At 19.0% G+C, this 25,912-nt stretch overlaps 6 protein-coding genes and 1 pseudogene across 6 annotated transcripts in view, besides 1 other annotated feature; 4 read left to right on the plus strand and 3 right to left on the minus strand.

The window, feature by feature from the left end:
• PGSY75_0723300 (hypothetical protein) overlaps positions 1 to 167 on the plus strand; it is a gene marked incomplete at both ends in the record, with an annotated part of 2,208 nt that extends 2,041 nt beyond the window's left edge. Inside the window, one exon of the mRNA XM_018785075.1 lies at positions 1 to 167. This exon is cut by the window's left edge and continues 2,041 nt beyond it. Within this exon, the coding sequence (XP_018642576.1) occupies positions 1 to 167 (167 nt within the window).
• A 526-nt stretch (positions 168 to 693) lies between these two features.
• On the minus strand, positions 694 to 4,866 carry PGSY75_0723400 (hypothetical protein; the record flags this gene model as incomplete). The annotated part of the gene is made up of 1 exon (XM_018785076.1): positions 694 to 4,866. The coding sequence occupies one exon, from the start codon at positions 4,864 to 4,866 to the stop codon at positions 694 to 696; it is 4,173 nt and encodes a 1,390-aa protein (XP_018642577.1).
• A 1,136-nt stretch (positions 4,867 to 6,002) lies between these two features.
• PGSY75_0723500 (putative dynactin subunit 5) lies at positions 6,003 to 6,710 on the minus strand (the record flags this gene model as incomplete). The annotated part of the gene is made up of 1 exon (XM_018785077.1): positions 6,003 to 6,710. One exon carries the CDS (start codon positions 6,708 to 6,710, stop codon positions 6,003 to 6,005), a length of 708 nt encoding a protein of 235 aa, XP_018642578.1.
• Positions 6,711 to 7,704: 994 nt separating this feature from the next.
• PGSY75_0723600 (hypothetical protein) lies at positions 7,705 to 8,430 on the plus strand (the record flags this gene model as incomplete). Its single annotated transcript, XM_018785078.1, has 3 exons — positions 7,705 to 7,938; positions 8,091 to 8,163; positions 8,294 to 8,430. 3 exons carry the CDS (start codon positions 7,705 to 7,707, stop codon positions 8,428 to 8,430), a joined length of 444 nt encoding a protein of 147 aa, XP_018642579.1.
• Positions 8,431 to 9,225: 795 nt separating this feature from the next.
• PGSY75_0723700 (putative metallo-hydrolase/oxidoreductase) lies at positions 9,226 to 12,183 on the plus strand (the record flags this gene model as incomplete). The annotated part of the gene is made up of 1 exon (XM_018785079.1): positions 9,226 to 12,183. The coding sequence occupies one exon, from the start codon at positions 9,226 to 9,228 to the stop codon at positions 12,181 to 12,183; it is 2,958 nt and encodes a 985-aa protein (XP_018642580.1).
• Positions 12,184 to 13,893: 1,710 nt separating this feature from the next.
• PGSY75_0723800 (hypothetical protein) lies at positions 13,894 to 20,198 on the plus strand (annotated as a pseudogene; the record flags this gene model as incomplete).
• Positions 13,894 to 20,198: a sequence feature.
• Positions 20,199 to 20,567: 369 nt separating this feature from the next.
• On the minus strand, positions 20,568 to 24,762 carry PGSY75_0723900 (hypothetical protein; the record flags this gene model as incomplete). Its single annotated transcript, XM_018785080.1, has 4 exons — positions 20,568 to 20,621; positions 20,744 to 20,877; positions 20,997 to 21,094; positions 21,227 to 24,762. 4 exons carry the CDS (start codon positions 24,760 to 24,762, stop codon positions 20,568 to 20,570), a joined length of 3,822 nt encoding a protein of 1,273 aa, XP_018642581.1.
• Between the last annotated feature and the right edge of the window lie 1,150 nt (positions 24,763 to 25,912).

Raw genomic sequence — 25,912 nt, forward strand, 5'->3', positions numbered from 1 at the left:
AAAGTAATGCAGATGCAAGAGCTAGCGACAAATTATGTGATAAAGTAGGTAATGTACATGTTTTTGAATCTCAACAATGTAAGGAAATTATAACTGATTTTCGATCATCTGATAAAATAAAAGAAGTTATGAAAAGAAATTTGACTGACGAGTGTCACAATATTTAAAAAAATATATTTATCACAATGTCATTTTATTAAAAATATAATATATATATATATATTATATTTTTATTTTTAATGTATGTTTTTATTTTAATATATTTGTCTTGTATTTTTTCATCAGAAGTTTTTATTAATAAAGAATGACTAATTAATGTGTCATACATTACTTTTTTTTAGTATATTATATTTTTATTTTTTCAATATTTTTATTAATTTTTAAATTTAATTTTTCTATTTTGCAAAATGTGTTTAACAAAAATAAAAATCATATTTTTAATTTAATTAATAAATAAAATATAAATCAAGGAGGAAAAAAAAAAAAAAAAAAAAAAAAAAAAAAAAAGAAATTATGAGAAAATATAAGATATAAAAAAGTAAATAAAATGAATATATACAAATATATATATATATATATATATATATATTTTTCTATGTATATATGTTAATCTTTTAATTAAAAAAGAATATTATTAGTACATTATTTTATTATATTTTATTTTATTATATATAATTTTTCTTGGTTTTTGTTTTAAAATGTATTAATGCAATCCTCGGATTTGATAGTGTAATTATTTAAAAAGAATAAATTGACTGAAGAGATGTCGATTTTGTCTTTAAGCGTAATTGTATGATCATTATTTTTTTGTTTTGTATTTAAATGTGAATTATTTAATTGTATTGTTTGTAAGTTTTTATTTTTTTCTTGCATTAATGAGAGTAGATAAAGTTTATAGCTGAAATTATTTTTATCTATTAAATCGTTCATATTTTTATTTTGTTTGATAGGATCATTATTATTATCCTTATTATTATTATTTTTTGAATTGAGAAAATTGTTTTTATCTATATTATTTGTTGTATCAATATTATCTGTTTTCTTTTCTGTATCATCTTTATTTTTTGTGCTCAATGTTGTTAAAAGAGAAAATGGATTTTTTAATTTAGATTTCATGAGATTTAAGAAGAAATTATTATTACTATTCTCATTTATTTCATCATCATTAGCATTACTACTACAATTATTATTATTATTATTATTATTATTATCATCTTTTAACCTATCTGACAAGTTTGAAACAACATCGTTATTATCTTTTGTGTTATTATAATAAACATGTGTAAATAAATTTTCATTCGTACTAACAAAATGGGTTAAAAATTCATCAACGTCTTTTTCTTTTTCTTCTTTCTCTTCTCCTTTTTCATCTTGTTGTTGGTCCTTTTTGAAAATAGAATTACTTTTTACATTTTTTTTTGGATTATTATTTGATAAAATTTGATCTCTTAATTTCTCCAAATAATTTTGGTCATCAAGCATATGTACTAAATGGTTTGTTATTTTATGATTATTTCTTTTGTTTATTTTGGAGGTCATATATTTATTTGATTGTTGTAAGGGATTAATAGTTTTCAATTCCATAAATTTGTATGACATTTTTTCTTTAAATAAAAAATCATCTTTTTGTGAATATTTAATATTATTTAGTAAATCTGGAAAATTATTGATTTTTTGTTTATTTATTGATTCACTCATTAATTTTTTATTTATCATTTGATCCATCATATTATGACTACTTTGATTCTTTGACATAATATCATTATTACATGGTAACATTTCATTTATTATTTTTTGATTTGTTTTTTTTTTTGTAAAATATATAGGCATTAAATGTATTGCATCAGATATAATATTTGTTTGATTTGTTAATTCATATTCTAACCATTCATGTAATTTTTCTTCTTTTGTTAATTCTTTCTTTTCATTATTCATAAAATCATTTCGATTTGATAATAATTCATCGTTGTGTTGATGTGTTTGTATTAACATGTTTTTATTATCTTTCTCTTTTTTTTCACTTCTTTCACCTTGTCTTTGTCCTTCTCCTTCTTCCTCTTCTATTTCTTCTCCTTTTTCTTCATCATTATTATTATTATTATTATTGTCGTTTATTTCACTCATACGAATAGCATCTTCATTAGGTTTTAAATTAGTATCATTGATATTATACATATTATTATTACCATTATTCATTTGATTATTATTAAACCATGCACCTTCTTCATAATTGATAGGAATATTATTTGGGTCATCATAATTGAAAGGTTTAAAACCTAAAGGATTATTAAATGAATTTAAAGGGGGTTCCCTTTGCATATTGATTAAACTATTTACATTTTTAGTAAGAACCACATTATTATTTGTTGTTTTTGATATATTCATATTTTTATTAAATGACATATTCTTCATTTCATTATTCATATGAAGGGAATTCACCATCATATTATTTGTTACATTCATCATATTATTAGGATGGTTCATATTTGGAGGTAAAACTATACCATCAGCATTCATCATATTATTGTTTATCATACTATTACTTCTTAATGAAGTGGGGTACATGGATGGAATCGAATTTCTATTTATTACAGTGCTATGAAAATTTGGGGGAGGTGGATTAAGAGATGGTATATTTTCACTTGCATAAGGTGGAGGAACAATCATTTTGTTCTTATTTATATCTGTATCTGGTGGGGGTGGTATATTATTATTTGGCATAATATTTATATTTGGTTGATTATTCATATTACTATTTTCTATATTTTTATCTTTCATTTCAAATTCGATAAAGCTATTATTCATAAGTCCAACTTGAGATTGTCTATTTATCATATTTGGATTATTAATCATATTTGGATTATTTATCATATTTGGATTATTTATCATATTTGGATTATTTATCATATTTGGATTATTTATCATATTAATATGATTATATGGCATACCTGTTGTATTACCCATATTATTAATTTTCATCTGTTTATCATTAGGAATTAATAATAAATTTTTTCTATTAATATTAAAAAATCTATTATCTGTACTTGGTGGAGGTGGTATGATATTATTACTAGCATCTATGTGTGTAGTTTGTAAATTACTATTTTTTTTTAAAGGATTAAAAAAATCTTTCTGATCATCTTGTGGTATCATGTTTATATTATTATTAATAGAATGGTTATTAACTCCATTTATAGATCCTTCATTATACATATTATTTTTAAATGGATGACCACTAATATTATTACTATTATTAAAATTTATCATATTAAATGTTGTATTATTCATATTATTCATATTATTATTATTATTGTTGTTGTTATTATTTGGTTTATTTGAATTAAGAAAGTTTTTCATATTACCCATCATATGATTATTTGTATAGTTTTTAAAATTATTATTTGTATTACCATCTATATAATTATCCTCATTATTATCAATATAATTTTCATCAGTATTCATTTCTTGTTCAACATTCATTTTATTATAATACATAAAATTATTATCATCATGCATATTTCCTTTTAACATATTATTATTCTGTCCATTTACATTTTTCATATTTTTTATGTTTTTCATTTTATTATCTCTAGATTTTAAATTTTTTCTATTACTCATTTTTTGATCATAAGGTACATTATTAAAATTTTTACTTTTATAATTATCTTTTTTATTTGGATGATATATGTTAGATGTATATTCGTTATCTCCATTTCCTTCTATTTCATAATCTTTATCATTTTCTTCTTCATATGTTGATTTATTTCTTCTTTCTTGTTCATACCCTTTTTTTTTATAATCATATTTATTATTATATTGATAAGATTCAGATATATAATAATCTCCATCGTATTCATTTTGCACATCTCTTTCTTCTTCATTTATTTCATCATTTTGTATTTCTCTTTCTTCTTTGGTATCATTTTCATTTCCTCCTAGTGGTTGCCTATCACGAGTTTTATTATTTCCTTTATAATATTCATTATAATAATAACTATTATCATTTTCATGATCATCATTAGCATCATCAGGAGCAGAATTTTTTATAGTACTACCATGATGAGGGTGATAATTATTTAAGTGACTATCTCTTTTATCATCATATCTATAACTTGATTGTCTGTTTTTTTTGATTCCTTCAATACTTTTTCTACAGTATTTATTGTTATAAGATTTGTCTCGACTAGCACTTCTACTTTTATTTCTTCCATAAAAATCTTTTTTGTTATAACGAGAATATTTATCATTTGAAGAATCTGAATAATAATTATCATTATATTTATTACTCATTCTTTTGTTATTAATTTGTGATACATCTCTATGTCTTGATTTATATTTATAACTTGATGATCTTCTATCATATGAATTTCTTTCATGTGATGTATAACTATTATCATCATATTTTTTATCATGATTATTGGTATTTTTTCCTTTTCTTTTTTCTTCATATTTATTATTATAATAATAATAATCACTTCTATTATTATCACTACTTCTTTTTCTAGAATATTTTTTTTCTTCATATTTATCAGATGTTTTTAATTTTTTTTTTATTTTTTCATCATCATAATTTTTATGTTCATATCTTTTATTCATATTGTTATCATTTTTTGAATATTCATCATCTTTTTTCTCATGGTTTTTTCGATTTTCATATATACTATTATCATTTTTACGTTCATATTTTTTGGAGCTTCTTTTGTCATCGTCTTTCTTTCTATAACTATCATCCCTTTTCTTGTCACCATTACTTGTTATTATATCTGAACCTTTGTGTTTACTTTTTGATTTATCATCATATTTATTAGTACTTTCATTGTCGTCGTATTTATTATTGCTTTGATGATGACTACTTTTTCTTTTCATTTCATTCCACGCGGAATAAATATAAAGTTATATATTATTCTTTTTAAATTTTATAGTAAATAAATTGATATATGTTTATAATATTATATATAGTATATATTTATATAACAATATATTTTTATTTTTATTTTTATATTAATTTATTTCATTTCTGTTTCCTTTTAAGATCCCTTTTATAATATTCTACATAAATATTAAATAAAAATATTTATCATTATATATATAAATATATAATTATTTTTAACATGTAAAATAATTATATATATATATGGAATCAAAAATGTTTTTTTTTTTAAAAGGAAAATATATAAATAATATAAATAATATAAATATAATTTTATTGTTTTATGTTATATATTTCCTTATAAATTTATTTCTCTTTAGCATTTCTCATCTTTAAAATATAAATAATAATAAATATTATATATTGTTATATTTTTATTTTATATTCCATATATATAATAAACTTTTTTTTTTATGATGAAATTTTGGCTTCATTTTTTTTTTTTTTTTTTTTTCCTTCTTTTATTTAAATAAATATATATAAATTTAATGGTAATAATAATAAAATTATATATAAATAAATAAATGTATTAAACTATATGTATATATATATTATATATGTAATATATTAGTTCATATATACATTATATTATATTATATATATATTATGAAGTAATTACATAAAATTATATATATATATATATAACATAATATACATAATTTTTGTTGTGTTACTCTTTTAAGGAAGGGGAAAAAAAAAAAAAAAAAAAAAAAAAATTTTTTAAATATAATAACAAAAAAATTGATATATTATTTTATTCCATGATATAACATCAAAGGGAATATTTTTAAAAAAATATAAAAATTAATTAAAAAATATAATGATATATGAATAAAATATACTTTCTATATAATTACATATCAATTTATATATTTTATTTATCTTGTTAAAAAAATTACTTTTTTATTTTTAATGTAAAATAAAAATAAATTATAATCTTAATAAATTATGTAGAAATAATTTTGTCAAAAAAAAAAATATATATATATTATTAATATGATATAATGTAAATAAATATAAATATAAATAAATAAATAAATAAATAAATATATATATATATATATATGTCGATTTATGCATTTTCCAGATTTGGTAAAAAATTTGTATAGTAGAAATAAGAAATATCCTTTAAATATATTTCAGAAGAATCTGGTAGATTTTTTATAAACTTAGAAGGAGATCCAGAATATTTTGAGAAAGGTGATATAATAGTATCATTAGGTATGACTGTATTTTGTTTTATTATTACATTATCTTTTATTATTACTCTTTCTCCAATTATAGAATTATTACCTATATAGACATTATTTCCAATATATTTTGCTTTTATTATACACTTATTACCAATATATACATAATTACCAATAGTTATAGTAATATAAGAACTAGATTCAGATTTCTCACCTTCCATTTTATTATTATTACTATTATTATTATTATTATTGTTATCACTTATCTCATTTGATTTATTCATTTTATTTATAAAACAAGGACATATTAATGTATCACATCCTATAATAACATATTTACCAATATATAAACTATTCAAATCTCCACGTAATACTGCTCTATTTTTTATTATTGATTTTCCTAACATATGAATATTTCTCATTCCATATAATATTGAATCTTTACTTACCTTATTGCCTGAAGCTGTTAATATATAATCTGAACGATTAAATCTCTCAGCCTTTTGAAACGTTTTATTATTATAACACTCCAAATAATTATCACTTATGATATTTTCTAACCCCATTCCAATCTCTCTTACTCCAGACATTTGGAAATAAAATGAAATAAAATGATAACTGTATTATATATATATATATATATATTATATATCGCATATATTACAAGTTGTAAATATGGACAAAAAAAAAAAAAAAAAAAATCATAGTCTTTTTATGCGTTCATAATTTTAATCTTGTTGTATTATAAGGATACTTGAAAAATTCAAAAAAATTTAATTCATTTATATTTTATTTTTAACAAAATTTATCACATATATATATCAATTTATGATATTTTTTATTTGGTTGGTCATATATAATTGTTGTCTCTCTACATATATATTTCTTTTTATATTTCTTAAATATATACTATAATATGGGAAAATAAGAAATATATATATATATATATATAATATATAAGTACATATATTTATTATAACCCTAAATAAATATTCTTTTGGAATTTTCGTACTTTTTCATTTTGAAATAATATTTAAAAAAAAATAAAAAAAAACAAATATATATATAAATAAATACATATATGTATATATGTATTTTATTTATTTTTTTTTTTTTCTATAATTGGTATGCTTGCGATATTTCATTTATTATGCTATACTTATCATGGATGTAATTATATATAGATTAATTTTAAATGCACAACAAATCGTTTTTAATATATATATATATATATATATAGAACATTTAAATTTTATAAATAAATAAAAATAATTATATTTTCATTTTGATAAGTAAAAAAGTGTATTATATATATATATATTTATATTTATTTATTTATATTATATTTATTGGTTATATTTTATCAAACTTAAAAAGCTAAATAACATTCCAAAAAGTACAAATATAATTAATTAAAAAAAAAAAAAGTAATATATTATTATTGACATATTTTATATTTTCATCAACGCTGTTTTTTTTATAAATTATATAAAACAAACTTGTAATTATAATACTTTTATTTTATTATTTTTAATATTCCTATTATATTATATAAATATTAAAAAAAAAAAAAAAAAAAAAAAAATGGATAATACCAAATGCTATGAATATTCTGAACATAATGAGAAAAAAAATTTTATAAATGAAAAACAATATGAAACGAATCCTAATGTAGATATATATAGATATAATAGAACATATATGAGTTATTTAAATTTATATTTCTGTATTATAAATTTTAAAGAAACAATGTTTATATCAGTGACTGATGATAATAATCAAATGAATGACTTACAAGTCTCATATCCCATAAAATATGTAATGATAAAAAAAGAACATACTAGAAAAATATAAACAAGGAACCTTAACTTTCTAAAGAATAAAAATATGATTATTATTTTGACAAGACGAATAAATAAATAAATATATACATATATATTATATATATATATATTTTTTTTTTTTTACAGGAGGATGCAGACAACACAATTTGTCTCGTGGGGGAGCCTCATTCGTATGGGAATGATATTGCAAGATTATTAGGTTATATTAATAAATGAATAAATAAATGAAAATATACATATGAATATGAACACACATATATATAAATATATAAATATGTATGTATGTATGTATGTAAATTTTTTTTTTTCTTTTTTTTTTTTAATTATAGGTATGAAGTTCAAGATTCCCTTTTACGTAAGTGTAAATGTTGACGAATGTGATGAAAATTTAACAAATTTTATTTTCTTAAATTGTTTAGAGATATTAAAAGGGCTATTTAAAAATAAGGAAGAGAATAAGTTATAGGCTTAATATAAAACAAACAAACAAAAATATATATATATATATATATATATATATATATATATATATATGTATATTTTTAAATTTATATTTTTTGTTTATTTTAAAAACTGATGTTTTTCTTTCATTTTATTTTTAAAACATATTAACCTTTAATAATAACAGGGTGTATTATATATATATATATATATATATAATATATTTTGGAAAATATTAATATTTTAAATGTACCTTTTTTTTAAAATATAAAAAATATATATAAATATATATATATATATATATAATGAATTGAAATAATTTTAAGAACAACTCATTTTATAAAAATTATTATTATTATATATATATATATATTTTTTTTTTTTTTTTGATTCAAAAAAGTAAAATGAACACGTACATATTATATACATACACAATATAATAATATACATATATGTAACGTTTATTTTTTATTTATTTATTTTTTTTTATTTTATTTTATTTTATTTTTCCTGTTCTTTTAAAAAGGATGATTAAAACCTTTGAGCTTATTACGCAAAAATAATTTTACAATTATATGATAAGCTTAAGAAATATTTTATTAATAAAATAAACGTTGAAAAAATATATATATATATATATATTTATTTATTTATTTATAATAACATGTAAAATAATACCACATATATATATATATTTATGTATATGCTGTAATTTTTATTTTTCTTCTTATTTGTTATTTTTGTTTGGGCCATAGCAGTAAAAGATTGAAATTTAATAAAATGAAATAAAAGCTCGATGAAAAAAAAAAAAAAAAAAAGGATGATAGAATTATTTCTTACTGCTAATAAAAAGAAGAGGAAAAAGAAGTATGTTATTTTATTTCTCTATATTGTTTTATGTTCCGTTATACAAATTTGCATGACATATAAGATAAGAAGAAAAAACATATCACACAATTTAATAAATTACATAGATAAGAACAATTTGTTATCATATAATATAAATAGAAAAAAGAAAAGAAGGAAAGAATACTTTATAAATGTTACTAAAAGGAATTTAAAAAAATTATGGAGGGAGAAAAAAAAGAATTTCTCATTATATCATAATAATAATAATAATAATAATAATAATTCTGGAGAATATATATGTATAAAAAATGAGAATAAAAAAATGATAAATACAATAAAAGAGTGTGTTGATAACTTGTTATTTATTAACCGTTATTTAGTTGAAGAAATGTTAGAAGATGATAATAAAAAAAAATATGAAGACACAAATAGAGAAAATAATAATATAAATGTAGATGTAACAACAAATAACCTTTTGCCAAAGGATAATTATTTTGTTGATAAAAAAAAAAAAAATATAATTAATAGTTATATTGAAGAAATGGATAAATTTCTAGAAACATATGATTTTAATATAAACAAAGAAGAAATATTGAATTATGAAAAGTATATATTAAATGTTATTCTTTATAATACAGTTATAATAAATAATAATAATGTTTGTCAAAAGAATTATATGGATAAGGTTATTTTTAATTATATTAATTTGGTTCTCTTAAATAAGGCATATAGGATGGACGACACAGGTGGTACTACACATTATGTAGAAAATATAGATAATAAAAATAATATTTGCGATAAAGATAATAAAGATAATATTTGCGATAAAGATGATAAAGATAATAAAGATAATATTTGCGATAAAGATAATAAAGATAATAAAGATAATATTTATAATAAAGATAATAATTATAATAATTACAATAATGACAATAAAGATGTAATTACATTTAATGTTTCAAATAACACATATAATATGCAACATATCTGTAAAAAATTAGTAATGATTAAAAAGGCTGTGATATATTTGATGAAAAAATATAATATAAAAATAGATGAGTTATATATAGACCCAACATCTCATGATATAAAAATAAAAAGAAATATTTTTGAAGATAATATAGAAAAAAAAAGTGATTGGAAATTAATATTTTTAGGTACTGGATCTATGTACCCATCAACTAGTAGAGGCACATCATCATTTATTTTTCAAACAATAAAAAAAAAATGTAATGAAGCTTTTTTGTTTGATTGTGGAGAAAATACATTTATAGCATTACAAAAAGCTAATATTAAAGTTAGTAAAATAAAAAATATTTTTATTACTCATTTGCATGGTGATCATTGTCTAGGGTTAATTTCTGTGTTAACCATGCTGAGAAATATGAATACAATAAATATATATGGCCCAGAAGGATTATATAGATTTTTAAAAAATAATTTTATTTGTACCTATTCTAAGAGAATAGCTAAATTCTGTGTTTACGAATTGAAAGATGGAAACATAACAAATGCTTCCAATCAAAAAAGTGTAAATAATAATAACAGTTCTTATAATTTTAATAATAGTAAAAATAAACGGAATTTAGAGTATATATATAAAAATGAACAGAATTATTATCCTATATTAAAAAATGACTTTATCGAAATAAATGCTTTCCCTATTAAACACACAATACCAACTGTAGGATATATAATAAAAGAAATAAATGTAGAAAATAAATTTAATGCTAATTATATTGATTCACTTATAAAAAAAAATTATGATGAATTAAAAAAATGTGAAAATTTAGATTATGTACCTTATAAAATATATGAAAATATCATAAGGAAAATGAATTATAATGATGTAATAATATTTCCTGACCAAACAAAACTTACTTTTTATAAAGCATATAAAGAAATCTATAAAGAAAGAAAAATAGTAGTATGTCAAGATACATACGATGCATCGAATTTAGAAGAACATGCAAAGGATGCTGATGTTTTAATACACGAATCTACTAATAGTCTTGTCGATTTAACACATGATTTACAAGCTGGCAATGGATTATATGAAGATATACCTACCATGGTTATGTTGTCAAAAAATAGGAATCACAATGTGCAACATTTAAATAAAAAAAGTGACATAAAAGATACAGGTGGTGACATAAAAGATACAGGTGGTGACATAAAAGATACAGGTGGTGACATAAAAGATACATGTGGTGATATAAAAGATACATGTGGTGATACAAAATATACACATGATGATACTAATGTAAATACACATGATGATACTAATGTAAATACACATGATGATACTCATGTAAATACACATGATGATACTCAAGTAAATACGTGTGACGACAGGAATCATTGCGATATTGAAAAAGTAGATGAAAACACAACATATAAAAGCCACAAATCAAATATCCTTTTTACAAAAAATACAAATAATGATGAGCTCATGAAAAGCTATAACAAAATAATTTCTGAACGAGGACATTCCACAGCTAATATGGCTGGAGATTTTGCCAGAAAAATTAATGCGAGGAAATTAATTTTAACTCATTTTTCACAAAGATATATTGGAGACAACAAATTAAAAAATGTCCTTGTCATGAAAAAGATAGAAAAAGAAGCAATGCTTTCTTTTTTATCAGGTGATCCAAAAGAAGAGATAAATGATAAGAATGATAATATAAATAGAGATGATTACACAAATAATAGTAACAGTATAAATAACAATCATCAAAATGTTGATAATAATGATCTACATAATGGAAATGAAAAACATGGAATTACAATTAATAAACATATTAATATAAATAAAAGTAATAATCAAATATTTAAAAACAAGAAAGATAAATTTTCTTATGATAAAGAAGTAATTGCTGCATATGATGGATTAATAGTACATATCCCACCACAACGAAAACAATGAAACATATATCATATGGTAATATATATATTAACAAATATATATATTATATTATGTGTAATTATTTAAATAATATTCAAGCATAGATACATTAATTTGGTGCCTGAATTCATATATTATTTTTTCGTAACTATTTGTATACTTTTTTGTACACATATATATATTATATATATATATTATATATATGTTTCTTTTTTTTCTTTTTTTTTTCTTTTTATGATTTTTATTTTTTTTTTCGTCTTATTACTTTGTTTTATTTTATATATTTTTCTCATATTTTTTTGTTTTGTTAAAAAAGAAAAAAAAAAAAAAAAAAAGAAAAATCATATCTTTTTATGCACCTTTGTATATTATATGTTATGTGTATATGAACATATAATATATATTATATATTATATATATATGATAAATATATTATTAAAACTATTATTATTATTTTATATATTATAAATATATTATTAATACTATTATTATTATATATATATATATTATATATATATAATATATTTTATTTTTTTTTTTTTTTTTTTTTTGTTAAATGTGTAATTTTTAACGTTTTGCTTTTATTAATCTTTTAATTTTACTCTTCCAAAAAAGAAAATAAATTAAACAAATGAACATATTATGTATTATATATATATATATATTAATATAATACGCAATTTTTAAAATAAATAATTTTTTTTTTTTTTTTTTTTACAAAGTTATTATATAAAAACTATGCTTTTTTCAAAGACAAAAGGAATTGTACATAATATATAAAATATTAAATAAAAATAAAAAAATATACATATATATATATTACATATTTATATATATTAGATTTTATCTCTGAATATAGAAATATTATATATATTATATATATATATAATAATATATTTTTATATATATGCATTAATATAAATATATGGTTATTTATATATGTATAAAATTATTATAAATATATTTATATGTATATTCAATTAATTTTTATTTATATACTTTGAAAATACTTAAAAAAAAAATAAATAAATAAAAAATATATTATATAAAAATTTATATATCTTGATTGTTTAATTTATAAAATGAAAAAAATGTGTATATAATAATAATACTGATACATTTTAATTGTATATATATATATATAAAATATTTATTTATAATAATTTTTTTTTTTTTTGTCATATATATATATATTTTTCTTCATATATATTATATACATAAATACTTTTATAATTTTTTTTAATATTAAAGGAAAGTACTAAGAACAAACAAGGAAAACTCTCCAAAAAAAAAAAAAAATAAAATAACAATATTATATATATATATATATATATATATATATTTATTTATTTATTTATATATTCATATATATTACATAAAATAAAGAACATATTTTTGCAATTGTATAAGTTTTCGTCTTTTTTTTTTTTCCTTTTATATATATTTTGTTATTAACAAAAACATTGTACAGTAATATATAAATAAATATATTTATATATATATGCGTATATTTATTTATTCTTTGGAATATCCTTTATTCTCCTCCTATTTTTACACTGTTCATAAAAGCAAGTCCTGTTTTTTTTTTTTTTTTTTTTTTTTTTCCCCCTTATACAATTAAATTAAAAGGTATATGTAAATATACGAATGATTAAAATGTTATATATATATATATATATATATATTGATAATTATTTAAATATTATTATTTAATTTTTATTAATTTTTAAGATGCCTACAAATGAGAAGTTAAATTATATGAAGGAAAATCAATTGAACTCTCAAGATTTTTCCTCTAATATGGATTATAAACATATAGAAAAAAGTGACGAAAAGAATATAATAGGAGATTACAATAATAGCAATGAATTAAAAGAAATGACAAGTGAGGAATTTAAAAATATTTTAAATGATGATGCATATTATAAGAAGTTGTTTGAATCTGAGGGGAAATATGATTCGTTTAATAATAATGATGAAGAGGGTTTGTTAAATTTTGATATGGATAACCTTAAAGATAGTAATAATATTGAAACGAATAAGAACAAAAATAATAATAGTAATAATAATAATAATAATAATAATAATAATAATAATAATATTAATAAAAATAATTATTATCACAAGTTGGATGTTGATACACAAGGGAATGTAAATAAAAATAGGACCTCAAGTAATAATAAAAAAGAAAGATTCTCAAGAATTTCAAATTTAAGTTTATTAAATGATGACTTTTTTATGAAAAGCCAAAATTTGGATATGAAAAAACAAAATGAAGATTTAAAAAATAAAAGAGATAGTTTGTTATCATTAAAGAATTTGAGAAATTCTTCAATTTTTAATTTAAGTCTTACTGATGAAAATTTAAAACATTCTTATCAAAAATATGAATTATATTCAAATGATAAATTAAATATGTCTCTTTCACAAACTGATAATATTTATGATAGTGATTTATTAACCCCTTCTCCTTCAAAAAAAGACAATGAAAGAAAAAATGAAATAAATGTTCAAATAAATGATGAAATGGATAATATTATAAGAAATAAACACAATAATGATAATATATTTAAGGACAATATTTATAATACTATGCATAACCAAAAAGAAAGGATGTCATATAAAATACACATAAAATCAGATGATTCTCAAAATGAAGTACATTTAAATAGTAATAATAAAAAAACTGAAGATATTAATAGAAACATTGAAGAAAATATTAATGTTAAAAATAATAAAAAGTTATCTATCGATTTATTAGATGAAGAATTAGATAATTTAAGAAAGAAATATTTATTAAATGATAGTATAAATTATAATGATAAGAATGATGATTCTATAGATGAATATAATAGTGATTCAGAAATTTTTAAAAGAACTTCATTAGAAAATAAAATGAATCTCGATATAAATTATGGAAATGATGATTCATTGAATAATAGTAGACGTATATCTAATAATAGTTTTACTTTTTGGGAGAATAAAATCAATTCAACCAGAAAAATTAAAAATAATAATGAAACACCCAAAAAAGGAATATTAAAAATAAGTAACTCTGTATCTCCTATAAAAGATATAAATGATAATATGAGTGCAAGAAAAAAATCAGTTCAATTTTCTCACAGATCAGTAGCTGTTTTTGATGATAAAGATAAAATTTCACCTTTACATCTAACACAATTTACTAGAATATCTAGTGATTCTAATAACTCAGAATTCAAAAAAAAAAGTGTATCCAACGATTCAAGGATGGATAACAACGATAATGACAAATTAGTTAGAGATAAATTTTTCGAGGATCTAGATCAATCGCCAATTGACAAATTATTATATAAATCTGGCAACAAAAATAATAACAACAATAATAATAATAATAATATTATTATTTATAGTAATGATATTAATAATAATGATAATATTATGAATAGGTCATCATCAGAATCTATCAGATTTAAAGCTAAAATTTCGGTAGACCAAATCGAATCAGCTCGATTATCTCCAATTAAAAAAGACCTTGACTTTAATAACAACAATTTTAATTTTTCTTTGAATAGTAGTAAGGAATATGATTATATGAACCTACATAATCATATGTTAAGTGAAGAGATGCAAAATAATAATGATGATTATATTATCACAGATAATAGAAGTTTACATGAACATAAAAATAGGAACATTATGGATCCTGTCACTCTTTCGATGATGGGTGCACAAAGTGGTCGCACTATTGAGAGATTTGAAAATGGCGACGAAGGAGAAGGATATGTGAATAATAAAAATGTTGTAGAGGAAGAAAATAAAAGGGATGATAATAAGGATGACATTTATAAGGATGACATTTATAAGGATGACATTAATATGGACGACATTAACATGGATGACATTAACATGGATGACAATAACATGGATGACATTAAAATGGACGAGATTAACATGGATGACATTAACATGGATGACAATAACAATGACAGTAACAATGATAATAAAAAAATTTTGGGACGTAGACAAGAGGACATTTTTGAAAGCAAAGGAGAAGAAAAAAAAACATTCGAACATAAAAACAAAATGAACAGGAAGACCATCAATTTTATAGACAATAATAATAATGAAAACAATTTAAATATGAAAGAAAATAAAAAAAATATTATTGCTAATAGACGTGCAAGTTACAGTGCTTTTATAAGGAATAATATGAAAAATAAAAAAAAATGGAATGAAGAAGATGTGTCAAAAAATGAAAACGACATTAATATTAATACTCAAAGAGATTTAAAAAATAGATCAAGTGTGAAGACAACTATGAAAATGTCTGATGAAAAAAGAAGGAGTGTATTAAATAATGTAATGATAGAAAGTAAAGAATTAAATGTGAATGAAAATAAAAATGTATATGAAAATGTAACAGTTAAAAAAGAAAATGATAATATAAATAATATAAATAATATTAATAATAATAATAATGATGATGATGGTGAACATGCCGTTGAAAATATAACATATAATAAATTACAAACAGAAAAATCAAAAAATGATCTACATTATAATATAGAAGACAATACAGATAAAAGAGAAATGTATAATAAAATGGACGATGATGATGATGATGATAATGTTGATCAATATGTTGAAAGACAATATGAAAAAAAGAATATTCAACAAACTGAAGATGAAAAAAATGTATTGTTACATAATATAAATTATGAAGAACAAAAGGTTGAACATTATAGTAATGATAATGCTTTTAAACATAAAAGAAAAACTTTTGTAGATACAAGCTATGAATATCCAAATGAAGATATATATAAAGAAAATAATCAAATGAAGAAGTATTCAAATGGAGGAGAAAATAAATATGATGATGAGGAAGAAAATAAATATGGTCAAAATGTTGAATATGATCAAAATGTTGAATATGATCAAAATGTTGAATATGATCAAAATGTTGAATATGATCAAAATGTTGAATATGATCAAAATGTTGATAAATCTCATTATCATTCAAATGTTCAAACATCTCATTATCATCAAAATGTTCAATACACCGAATTTGAACCAAGACAAGGCGAAAATTTCCCCCACAAGAATAAAGAAGTAATAAATGATGCCAAAGAAAGTAAAGAAATGACAGAAAAGAAAAAAGAAGAAAATATGAAATTAAAAGAAACATTAAATGAGAATTTAGTAAAAAAACAAGAAATGATAAAAGATATAACAATAAATATTATAAGAAGGTGTCGTATATATTCACTTAAACAATTAAATATTGAAAAGAAGAGTATGAATAATTTAATAAAATTATATGAAAATGTACGTAATATGATATTTAAATTTATTAATAAAATAAATAATTTAAATAATGTAAGTATAAAATTGGATGATGCATTATTAAAATATGAAATTACTCAATTAAATTATAGTAAAACTAAAAAGGCTATAGAAGCTCTTAAAAAATATAATTTAAAAATTGAAAATAAAATAAAAGAGAAAAAAATATTGTTACAAAAACAAACTGCAGTATTAGATAAGAAACAAACGAAAATCGAATTATTAACTCAACAGTTGAACAAATTAAAAAATATGTATGATAATGGTTCGACAAGGAAACAAGAAATTAATTTAATCAAATTGTATAAAGAAAAGGTAGAACAGTTTAAAAAAATGGAAATAGTTAAAGGATTCCTAATAAAAAATATTAATAAATATGGAATCAATTTTGAGCTCTTAAATTATAATTATTATAATTTTTCAACATTATATGATTATAATAATATGGAGACATCCTTGTTTAAAAATGGGGATTCTCTTATCTATAAGAATGGATTATCTGAGGATCAAATAGAAAAATCGATCAACCAAATGGATGGTAATAAAAAAAATAAAATAAAAAAAAAAAAAAAATAAAAAAAAAAAATAAAAAATAAAAAATAAAAAAAAAAAAAATAATAATAATAAATATTATTATTATATATTATATATATATATATATATATTACAATGTGCATAGTATACATAGTAATAATATTCTAAATTGTAATAATAATTTTTTTTTTAATTAACAAATATATTAATTTTTATAAAACAGGAATGGTACTACTAAACAATAGGAATATGAACGCGAACAATAATATATATAGTAATGATGATAATCTTGAACGAGAAAAAAAAAGGACGACACTCATAAAAAAGAATATCCTTACCAACATTGAAGGAAATGACAATAACAAAAATGATGATATAACATTTGATATTAACGAATTATATAAGAAAGAATATAAATTAAAACGTTTACATAAAAAGATAAACAGAAATACTTTTTTTAAAAATGAAATTTTTGAAGAAGATTTAAATTCTGAATGGCCTTATAATATAACAGTCGATATTATATTTTCAAATATATATAAACCCAAACAAGAAAATGATAATTTTAATATATCTAGTCCATTAAAAATTAAAAATATGAAACATTTGATAGCTAATAAAATGCATATATTAAATAATGACTGTAATATGGATAGTAATAATAACAACATGAACCACCACCACAATAATAATAATAATAATATGAATCATAATAATAATAAAAATCATCATCTTAGTAACAATAAACCATATTTAAATTTATTTAGACCATATAAAATTGCAGTGGATTCATTTACAAATTTTAAAGATATTACTATAAATACATATTATAAATATATAAATAATGATAATATGTATTATCACATATGGAATAAAAATTATGATAAAGACAAATATAACATTCAAATTAATAATGTACATATTGGAAATAATTATAAAAAAAGAAAGACAAATACTAATTTATTAATTAATAATATCCAAAATTATTCTTATTATGGTAATGATGATTCATATATAGGAGTAGAATGGAAATTACAGTTAGAAATTATAAAATACAAAATGATAGAAATAATAAATAAAAGATTACAAAAATATACTAATAAAGATATTAAATTGGTAAATATTAATAATAACAATCATAATAATAACAACAACAATAATAATAATAATATGGTTAATAATAAAAATGATAATATAACAACAAAACCAAATAAAGAAGCATTAAAATATCTAGTGGAAGAAATTGAATATTCTTTCTTTATATTAAATAATATTTTATTTCAATATAAACATTTATTAAAACATTTTCTGCATTTATCAAATACTTTTTTTGATTATTATCAAAATATTATAGTATTCAAAACGGTAGTATTACCTAACCATGTATCATCTCATTCTTTCTGGTTATATTTATATGTAAGTGCAGAAAAAAATATCATATAATAAGAAGTATATATATATATATATATATATATATGTGTGTGTGCACACACTTGATTCTATTCCATTACATCATATTAAAATATATTGAATTATTTATTTTTTTATTTTTTTTATTTTTTTAATATTTTTAGATAAACTTAGAAGAGGCTTTCACCTTTGCTTCGCTCCTACATGGTATCGTTGAAATAAAAATTGAAAGTGTTGATGATGAAGATAAATATAGTGAAGAGTGTAAAGAGATAAACAACAATATATTAAAAAGTTTGCAGCAGTGTATTTTTTCAATAAAATCAAAGTAATACAATAAATAAAAAATAAAATAAAATAAAATAATAATCAACACGAATCATATATATTATGTATATTATATATGTGCATATTTTTATATATTTATTTTTTTATTTTTTTATTATTTCATTAGGCCATTGGATATTACAAAACGAATTAATTCATTCAATTTGGTTGATATAATTTATGCCGTCTTTATGAATGGTAAATTATGAAAATATTATGAACATATAAAATAAAGGAATACATACATATATATATATATATATTTATTTATTTTATTTTATTTTATTTTAGAGAATTATAATTTCAATAGTTATAAAAATAGTATTGAGGAAAATATATCAAATCTGAAAACATGTGATGCTTTTATTAGTCAAATAATAGATAAGAAAATTATCGTGCCTATTGAAATAAAAAACAGTACCAACAAATTTATAGATTAACACAGTGTAGTGTATAAATATATTAACTGGTTACACAAAAATATATATATATATATATTTATGTATGTATTTTTTTTTTTTTTTTTTTTTTGTGTATGTTGTGATTTTTTATAAACTATAAATATTAACATATTTAAATGTACAGTGCTACTACATTTTATAAATTATTTTGTATTTTTATATTTTTATATTTTATTATTTTTTTTTTCAAATTTATAACTTATATATACATCAAAAAAAATATAATCAAAAAAAAAATTAAAATGTTATAATAAAAGAATAATTAAATTGTGATAAAATAAATACATACATAGATATATATATATATATATCTATGTATATATGCTTATATATGAACAGAAAAAAAATTTAAGATTTTTTTGTCTCCAGAACGTAAGCATACATATATTCCATATTTTCGATCTAAAAAAAATAAAAATAAATATAATAAAATAAAAAAGAAAAAAACAATATTAAGTATATCTACATATAATTACATATATATATATATATATATGTTTATTTTTTATTTCTTTGTGTATTACTTGTAAGTCTTTTAAATATTCCTCTTTTATTGGAACAATGAAAATTGTATATTCCTTATTTATTATAACTGGTATGTTTTTCTTCTTACAAAAATGTTCACAGATATGAGTAAATTTCTTAGTCTGGCTCGATGCTGAAGAGGAAAATATAAAAATTTTTTAATGTATTTATAAATAAGCAAATAAAATATAAACATAATTATATATATATATATATATATTATTTATTTTTTTATTTTTTATTTTTTTTTACTTGGCCCTAATTGCCATATGGCATAATTGGTACATGTACTTTTTATTTGTTTCAAATTTTTAATGTCACTCTTTGTTTCCACATTTAATTTGGAATATCTATAAGAATAAATAAATAAATAAATAAATATATATATATATATATGTATACAATTACATCTTTAATATATATATGTAAAGATTTATATATATATAAATTCCCTTGTTGAAAATAAAACGATTATATATTACATTTTAAGTTTTGGATCTCCCTCATAAAAGTTTGCTATAAAATCACACTTATATTTTTGATTTACATAAAAGGCAATTATTTTTTCTTTTTTTTCATCTACACTATTATCATGTTGTATATCAGAATGGATACTATTATTGTGATCATTAAACATATTATCATGATTATAATCATGTTTATGTTCATTTAAATAATCTCTTTTATTTTTTTTACTATCTCTATAATGTTCATAATCATCTGCTTTTCTTTTTAGAATTCTTTGACTATCATTTTTATCATGATGAGAACTTTTATATGATTTACTTTTTCTATTACGATTATTTTTTTTATCAATTAGATAATTTGAATCTTTATGAATTTTTTTTTTTGAGTTATGATCATCATATTTATTATTATAATAACTATTACTATTTGTTGTATATCCTTTTTTGTAATGATTTCTTTTTAATAATGACATAGTTTTTGAATCAGCATAAGAATTATTTCTTCTATGATATTTTTTTTCTAATTTATCTTGTATTTCATTATTATCTAAGAATCTTTTCTTTGACAAATTTATTTTTTGTTTATTATCCCATTCATTTAATATTGAAAAATCAATATTTAAAATTGTATTTTTAGATATTTGTATGCCAAACATATGATTTCTAGCATTTATTGCAGATTCTATAGTTTTATATTGTAGAAAAAAACAATTCTTATCATTTACATATTTAATATTTTTGATTTCTCCAAAAAAACTAAACATTGTTTTTAATATATTTGCTGTATGGAAAAAATAATTTTTTAAAATATTTCCTACCCATAAACAGTTGTTAGGTTTATGTGGTGATGTAAATGTAACTAAAAAATTGTTTTCTTCTAAAATTTTTTTTGCCTCTGTTAAGTTTTTTATAGTTCGGAAGGTTAAATGGGCATACACATTTTTATTCTCATCATCATTAGGATGATTTATTTCATTTATACCACTATCATCATTCTGTTCTCCTTCTTTTTCTCCTTCTTTATCTTCTTCCTTTTCTTCTTTCTTTTCTCCTTCTTTTTCTCCTTCTTTATCTTCTTCCTTTTCTTCTTTCTTTTCTTCTTCCTTTTCTTCTTCCTTTTGTCCTTCAATTTCTTCTTCCTTTTGTCCTTCAATTTCTCCTTCCTTTTCTTCTTCATCTTCCTCTTCTCCTTCTTGTTCTTCCTTTTTTGTTTTAGCACGTCCTCTCTTTTTTCTTATTTTTTGAGGAGCTGCCTTCACCTTTTCTTGTTGACTTTTTCTTCTTCCACTTTTTTGTGTTATTTCCTTTTCTTTTAATTCGTCTGGTTTTTGATTATTCTCATTTGTTTTATTCTCATTTGTTTTATTCTCATTTGTTTTATTCTCATTCGTTTTATTATCATTCGTTTTATTATCATTCGTTTTATTCTCCTCATTTGTGCTTCCCTCTTCTTTTATATTTACCTCACTACTCATATGATCTTCTTTTTGTTCTTGTAAATGATGTAGATGTTGAGTATGCTTATTAAATGCGTCATGGTTGAATAACGTTTGATGATCATTCTTGACAGTATCAAAAAAGACAACATCGACACATGCATTATATATTTTATGAGTTGATAAAAGATTATTTATATAATCCTTTAATTTATGAGTATCTCTTAAATTTATAGGAATATTAGTTATTAACAAATATCTATTATACAATTTAAATATATTAAATGATTGTAAAAAATCTAAATGATTTTCTTCTATAGATAAAGTTGTTGACCATTTTAATACTGTTTCTTCTTTTCTATTAATCCATAAGAAATTATCATTCATTATATGTTCACTATGAATATTGAAAGGATTATTATCATTTATTTGAATAAATTCATTTATATTATAAAGTGAATTATCTTTGTTATCATTTTCATTATGTGTATTTATATAATTCATATTTTCTTTTTTGTTTTTGATATTCACATTGGATATAGATAAGCCTGTGAAATTATTATGATCATTAATTGGTGGGGGTGGGATATGTTTTGAATATAATCCTTTACTATAATTATCATTATTAATATAATTCTGTGAATATAAATTATTTTTTTGATAAGAAAAATTATAATTACTACTACTACTACCACCAAAAGTTCCAATATTATTATTATATTTTGATGATATAAGATTATTTGCTATATTATCAGTTGATACATTTATATATTTATTACTTACTAATTTGTTGTAGTTATTTTTTTCGTTTTGCATGATATTATTTTTCCCTCTATAAGGAGAATTATTTGTATTTGCACGACTATTATTAAAAGAAACATTATACTTATTATTATTATTATTATTATTATTATTATTATTAATATTATTAATATTATTAATATTATTAATATTATTTTCGTTGTCACTATAGTTCTCATTATATTCATCCATATTATTATTATTATTATTATTATTGTTGTATATATTTGTTGGAGGAGGGGGAGGAGGTACATGTGAAAAATGATTACTATGATGAAAATGATCAGATATATCTTGCTGACCATTATTATTTGCTATATTTATATCAGCTATATTATTGTATCCATCTGATGTTATCATATAATCATTATTTAAATGCACAGGTAAAGAAGAATCAAACATATTATTTTTTAGTAGAACATTTTTTCCTTTTATATGATTATTTTTATATAAAGGTGATTTATTATTATTATTATTATTATTTGTCATATTATTCATATAATATTTTTTATTTTTATATAAGACAACACTTTTCTTTATTGGATTACCTAAATGATCATATATAATATTTGAATTATCATTATAATGTTTACTATATAATTCTTGTTTATTATTTATGATATTTATATCATCATTATTTATATTATCTTCTATATATTCATTATTCATATTATATATATTTGTATTCCTTTTATTTTCTATATCATTAATATTATAAGTCTTTTTATAATTACCATATATAACTTGCATTCTTCTATTTTTTATTTTTAAATTATCTAAAAATTCTTTTGCTTTTTTTGCACTAGACAAAGATGTATATATAGCATGAACACCTTCATTATCATCTATATATATTTTTTCAACAGTTCCAAATATTTTTAATAACATTTCTAAATGATCATTTGATAATTCTAAATATATATTTAATAAAATTATTTCTTTATTTTCTTTATTCTTTTCTTTAACACGTTCATAAGGTATTTCATCTTCAACAACTTCTCCTTCTTCTTCTTCATCTGAAGATAAATTATTTAAAACTTCTTCAATTTTTTCTTTAATTTCATCTGGGTTTAATATATTACATTCTATATTTTGCATCTCATCTTTATCATTTTTTTTTTTATCCACAATATTATCTATTTCATTCTTTAAAGAATCTTCACATTTATTTTCATCTACATTATTATTACCATTCATATTATTCGTTTCATTTTTTCTTTCATCTTCTCCTTCCTCATCATAATCTATAGTTTCATCGTTATTTGTATCTTCATTGTTTATATTTTTTGAAGCGCTTTTTATCAATCCCCACATTTTTATCTATTCTTTTTATAATATTATAATAAACGGGTGAGCGTGAGAAATATGTGAAATGAGGAAAGAAAATATTTTTTTCTTTTTAAACACTTCAATGGATATAGATACTACTACGAATGTTATAACAATAAATATATATATATATATATATATTATATATATATATTATATATATATTAAATATTTTTGAAAAAAAAAAAAAGGAACGTTAAAAGAATATAATTTGATGGAATTTTATGAATTCAAATAATACATAGTATATTTCTTAAAAATTACATTTATAGAATTAGGGGATGAGAAATAAAAAAATGAAAGATTGATATATAAACTAATGAAATAAATAAATGAATAAATAATTTTATATATAAATATAAAAATTATGAAAAGGGAAATTATATATATCTTTAATTCTATAAAATAAAAATCAAATATTATATATACAAAATAAATATATACTTTTTTTATATAAACATGGGATTTTATTACACAAGCTAATAAAAAAATAAATAAATAAAATAAAATAAAATAAAATAAATAAATATATAAATATATATATTATAAATATATACTATTAAGGAATATTATTATTATTTTTTTTTTTTACTTTAATCAAATTGGGTATATAAAATATATTTTAATTCATTTTCCTGATTTTTAAAAAAAAAAAAAAAAAAAGGAAAAATATATAATATAAATATATAATATATATATATAATATATATTATATATATAAGAATTATTTAGTATATTATTTTATTTTCTTATTACTTAAATATATATATTTTTTCTTCTCATGAAAAAATATTAATATGAAGTTCTCCCTCCCTATTTATTTTTCATATATGGAAGGGAATAAAATATATAAGTTGATATTAAAAAATATATATATTATATAATATTATATGTATTTAAAATGATACATTTTAAATAATATATATATATATAATATATATATATTTTTATTTGTTAATTTTTATTTTTTTTAGTAAGGAAAATATTCATTATATTCTTATAAATTCATATATATAGTTTTAAAAAAAAAATAGAAAGGTATTATATATACAATAAAATCAATTTGTAATGTAAACAGAATGTATGCCACCATATGAAAAAAAAAAAAATATATATTATATGTATATAAATGTGT

The sequence above is a fragment of the Plasmodium gaboni genome, chromosome 7 (assembly GCF_001602025.1).
Source record: "Plasmodium gaboni strain SY75 chromosome 7, whole genome shotgun sequence".
NCBI lineage: Eukaryota > Apicomplexa > Aconoidasida > Haemosporida > Plasmodiidae > Plasmodium > Plasmodium gaboni.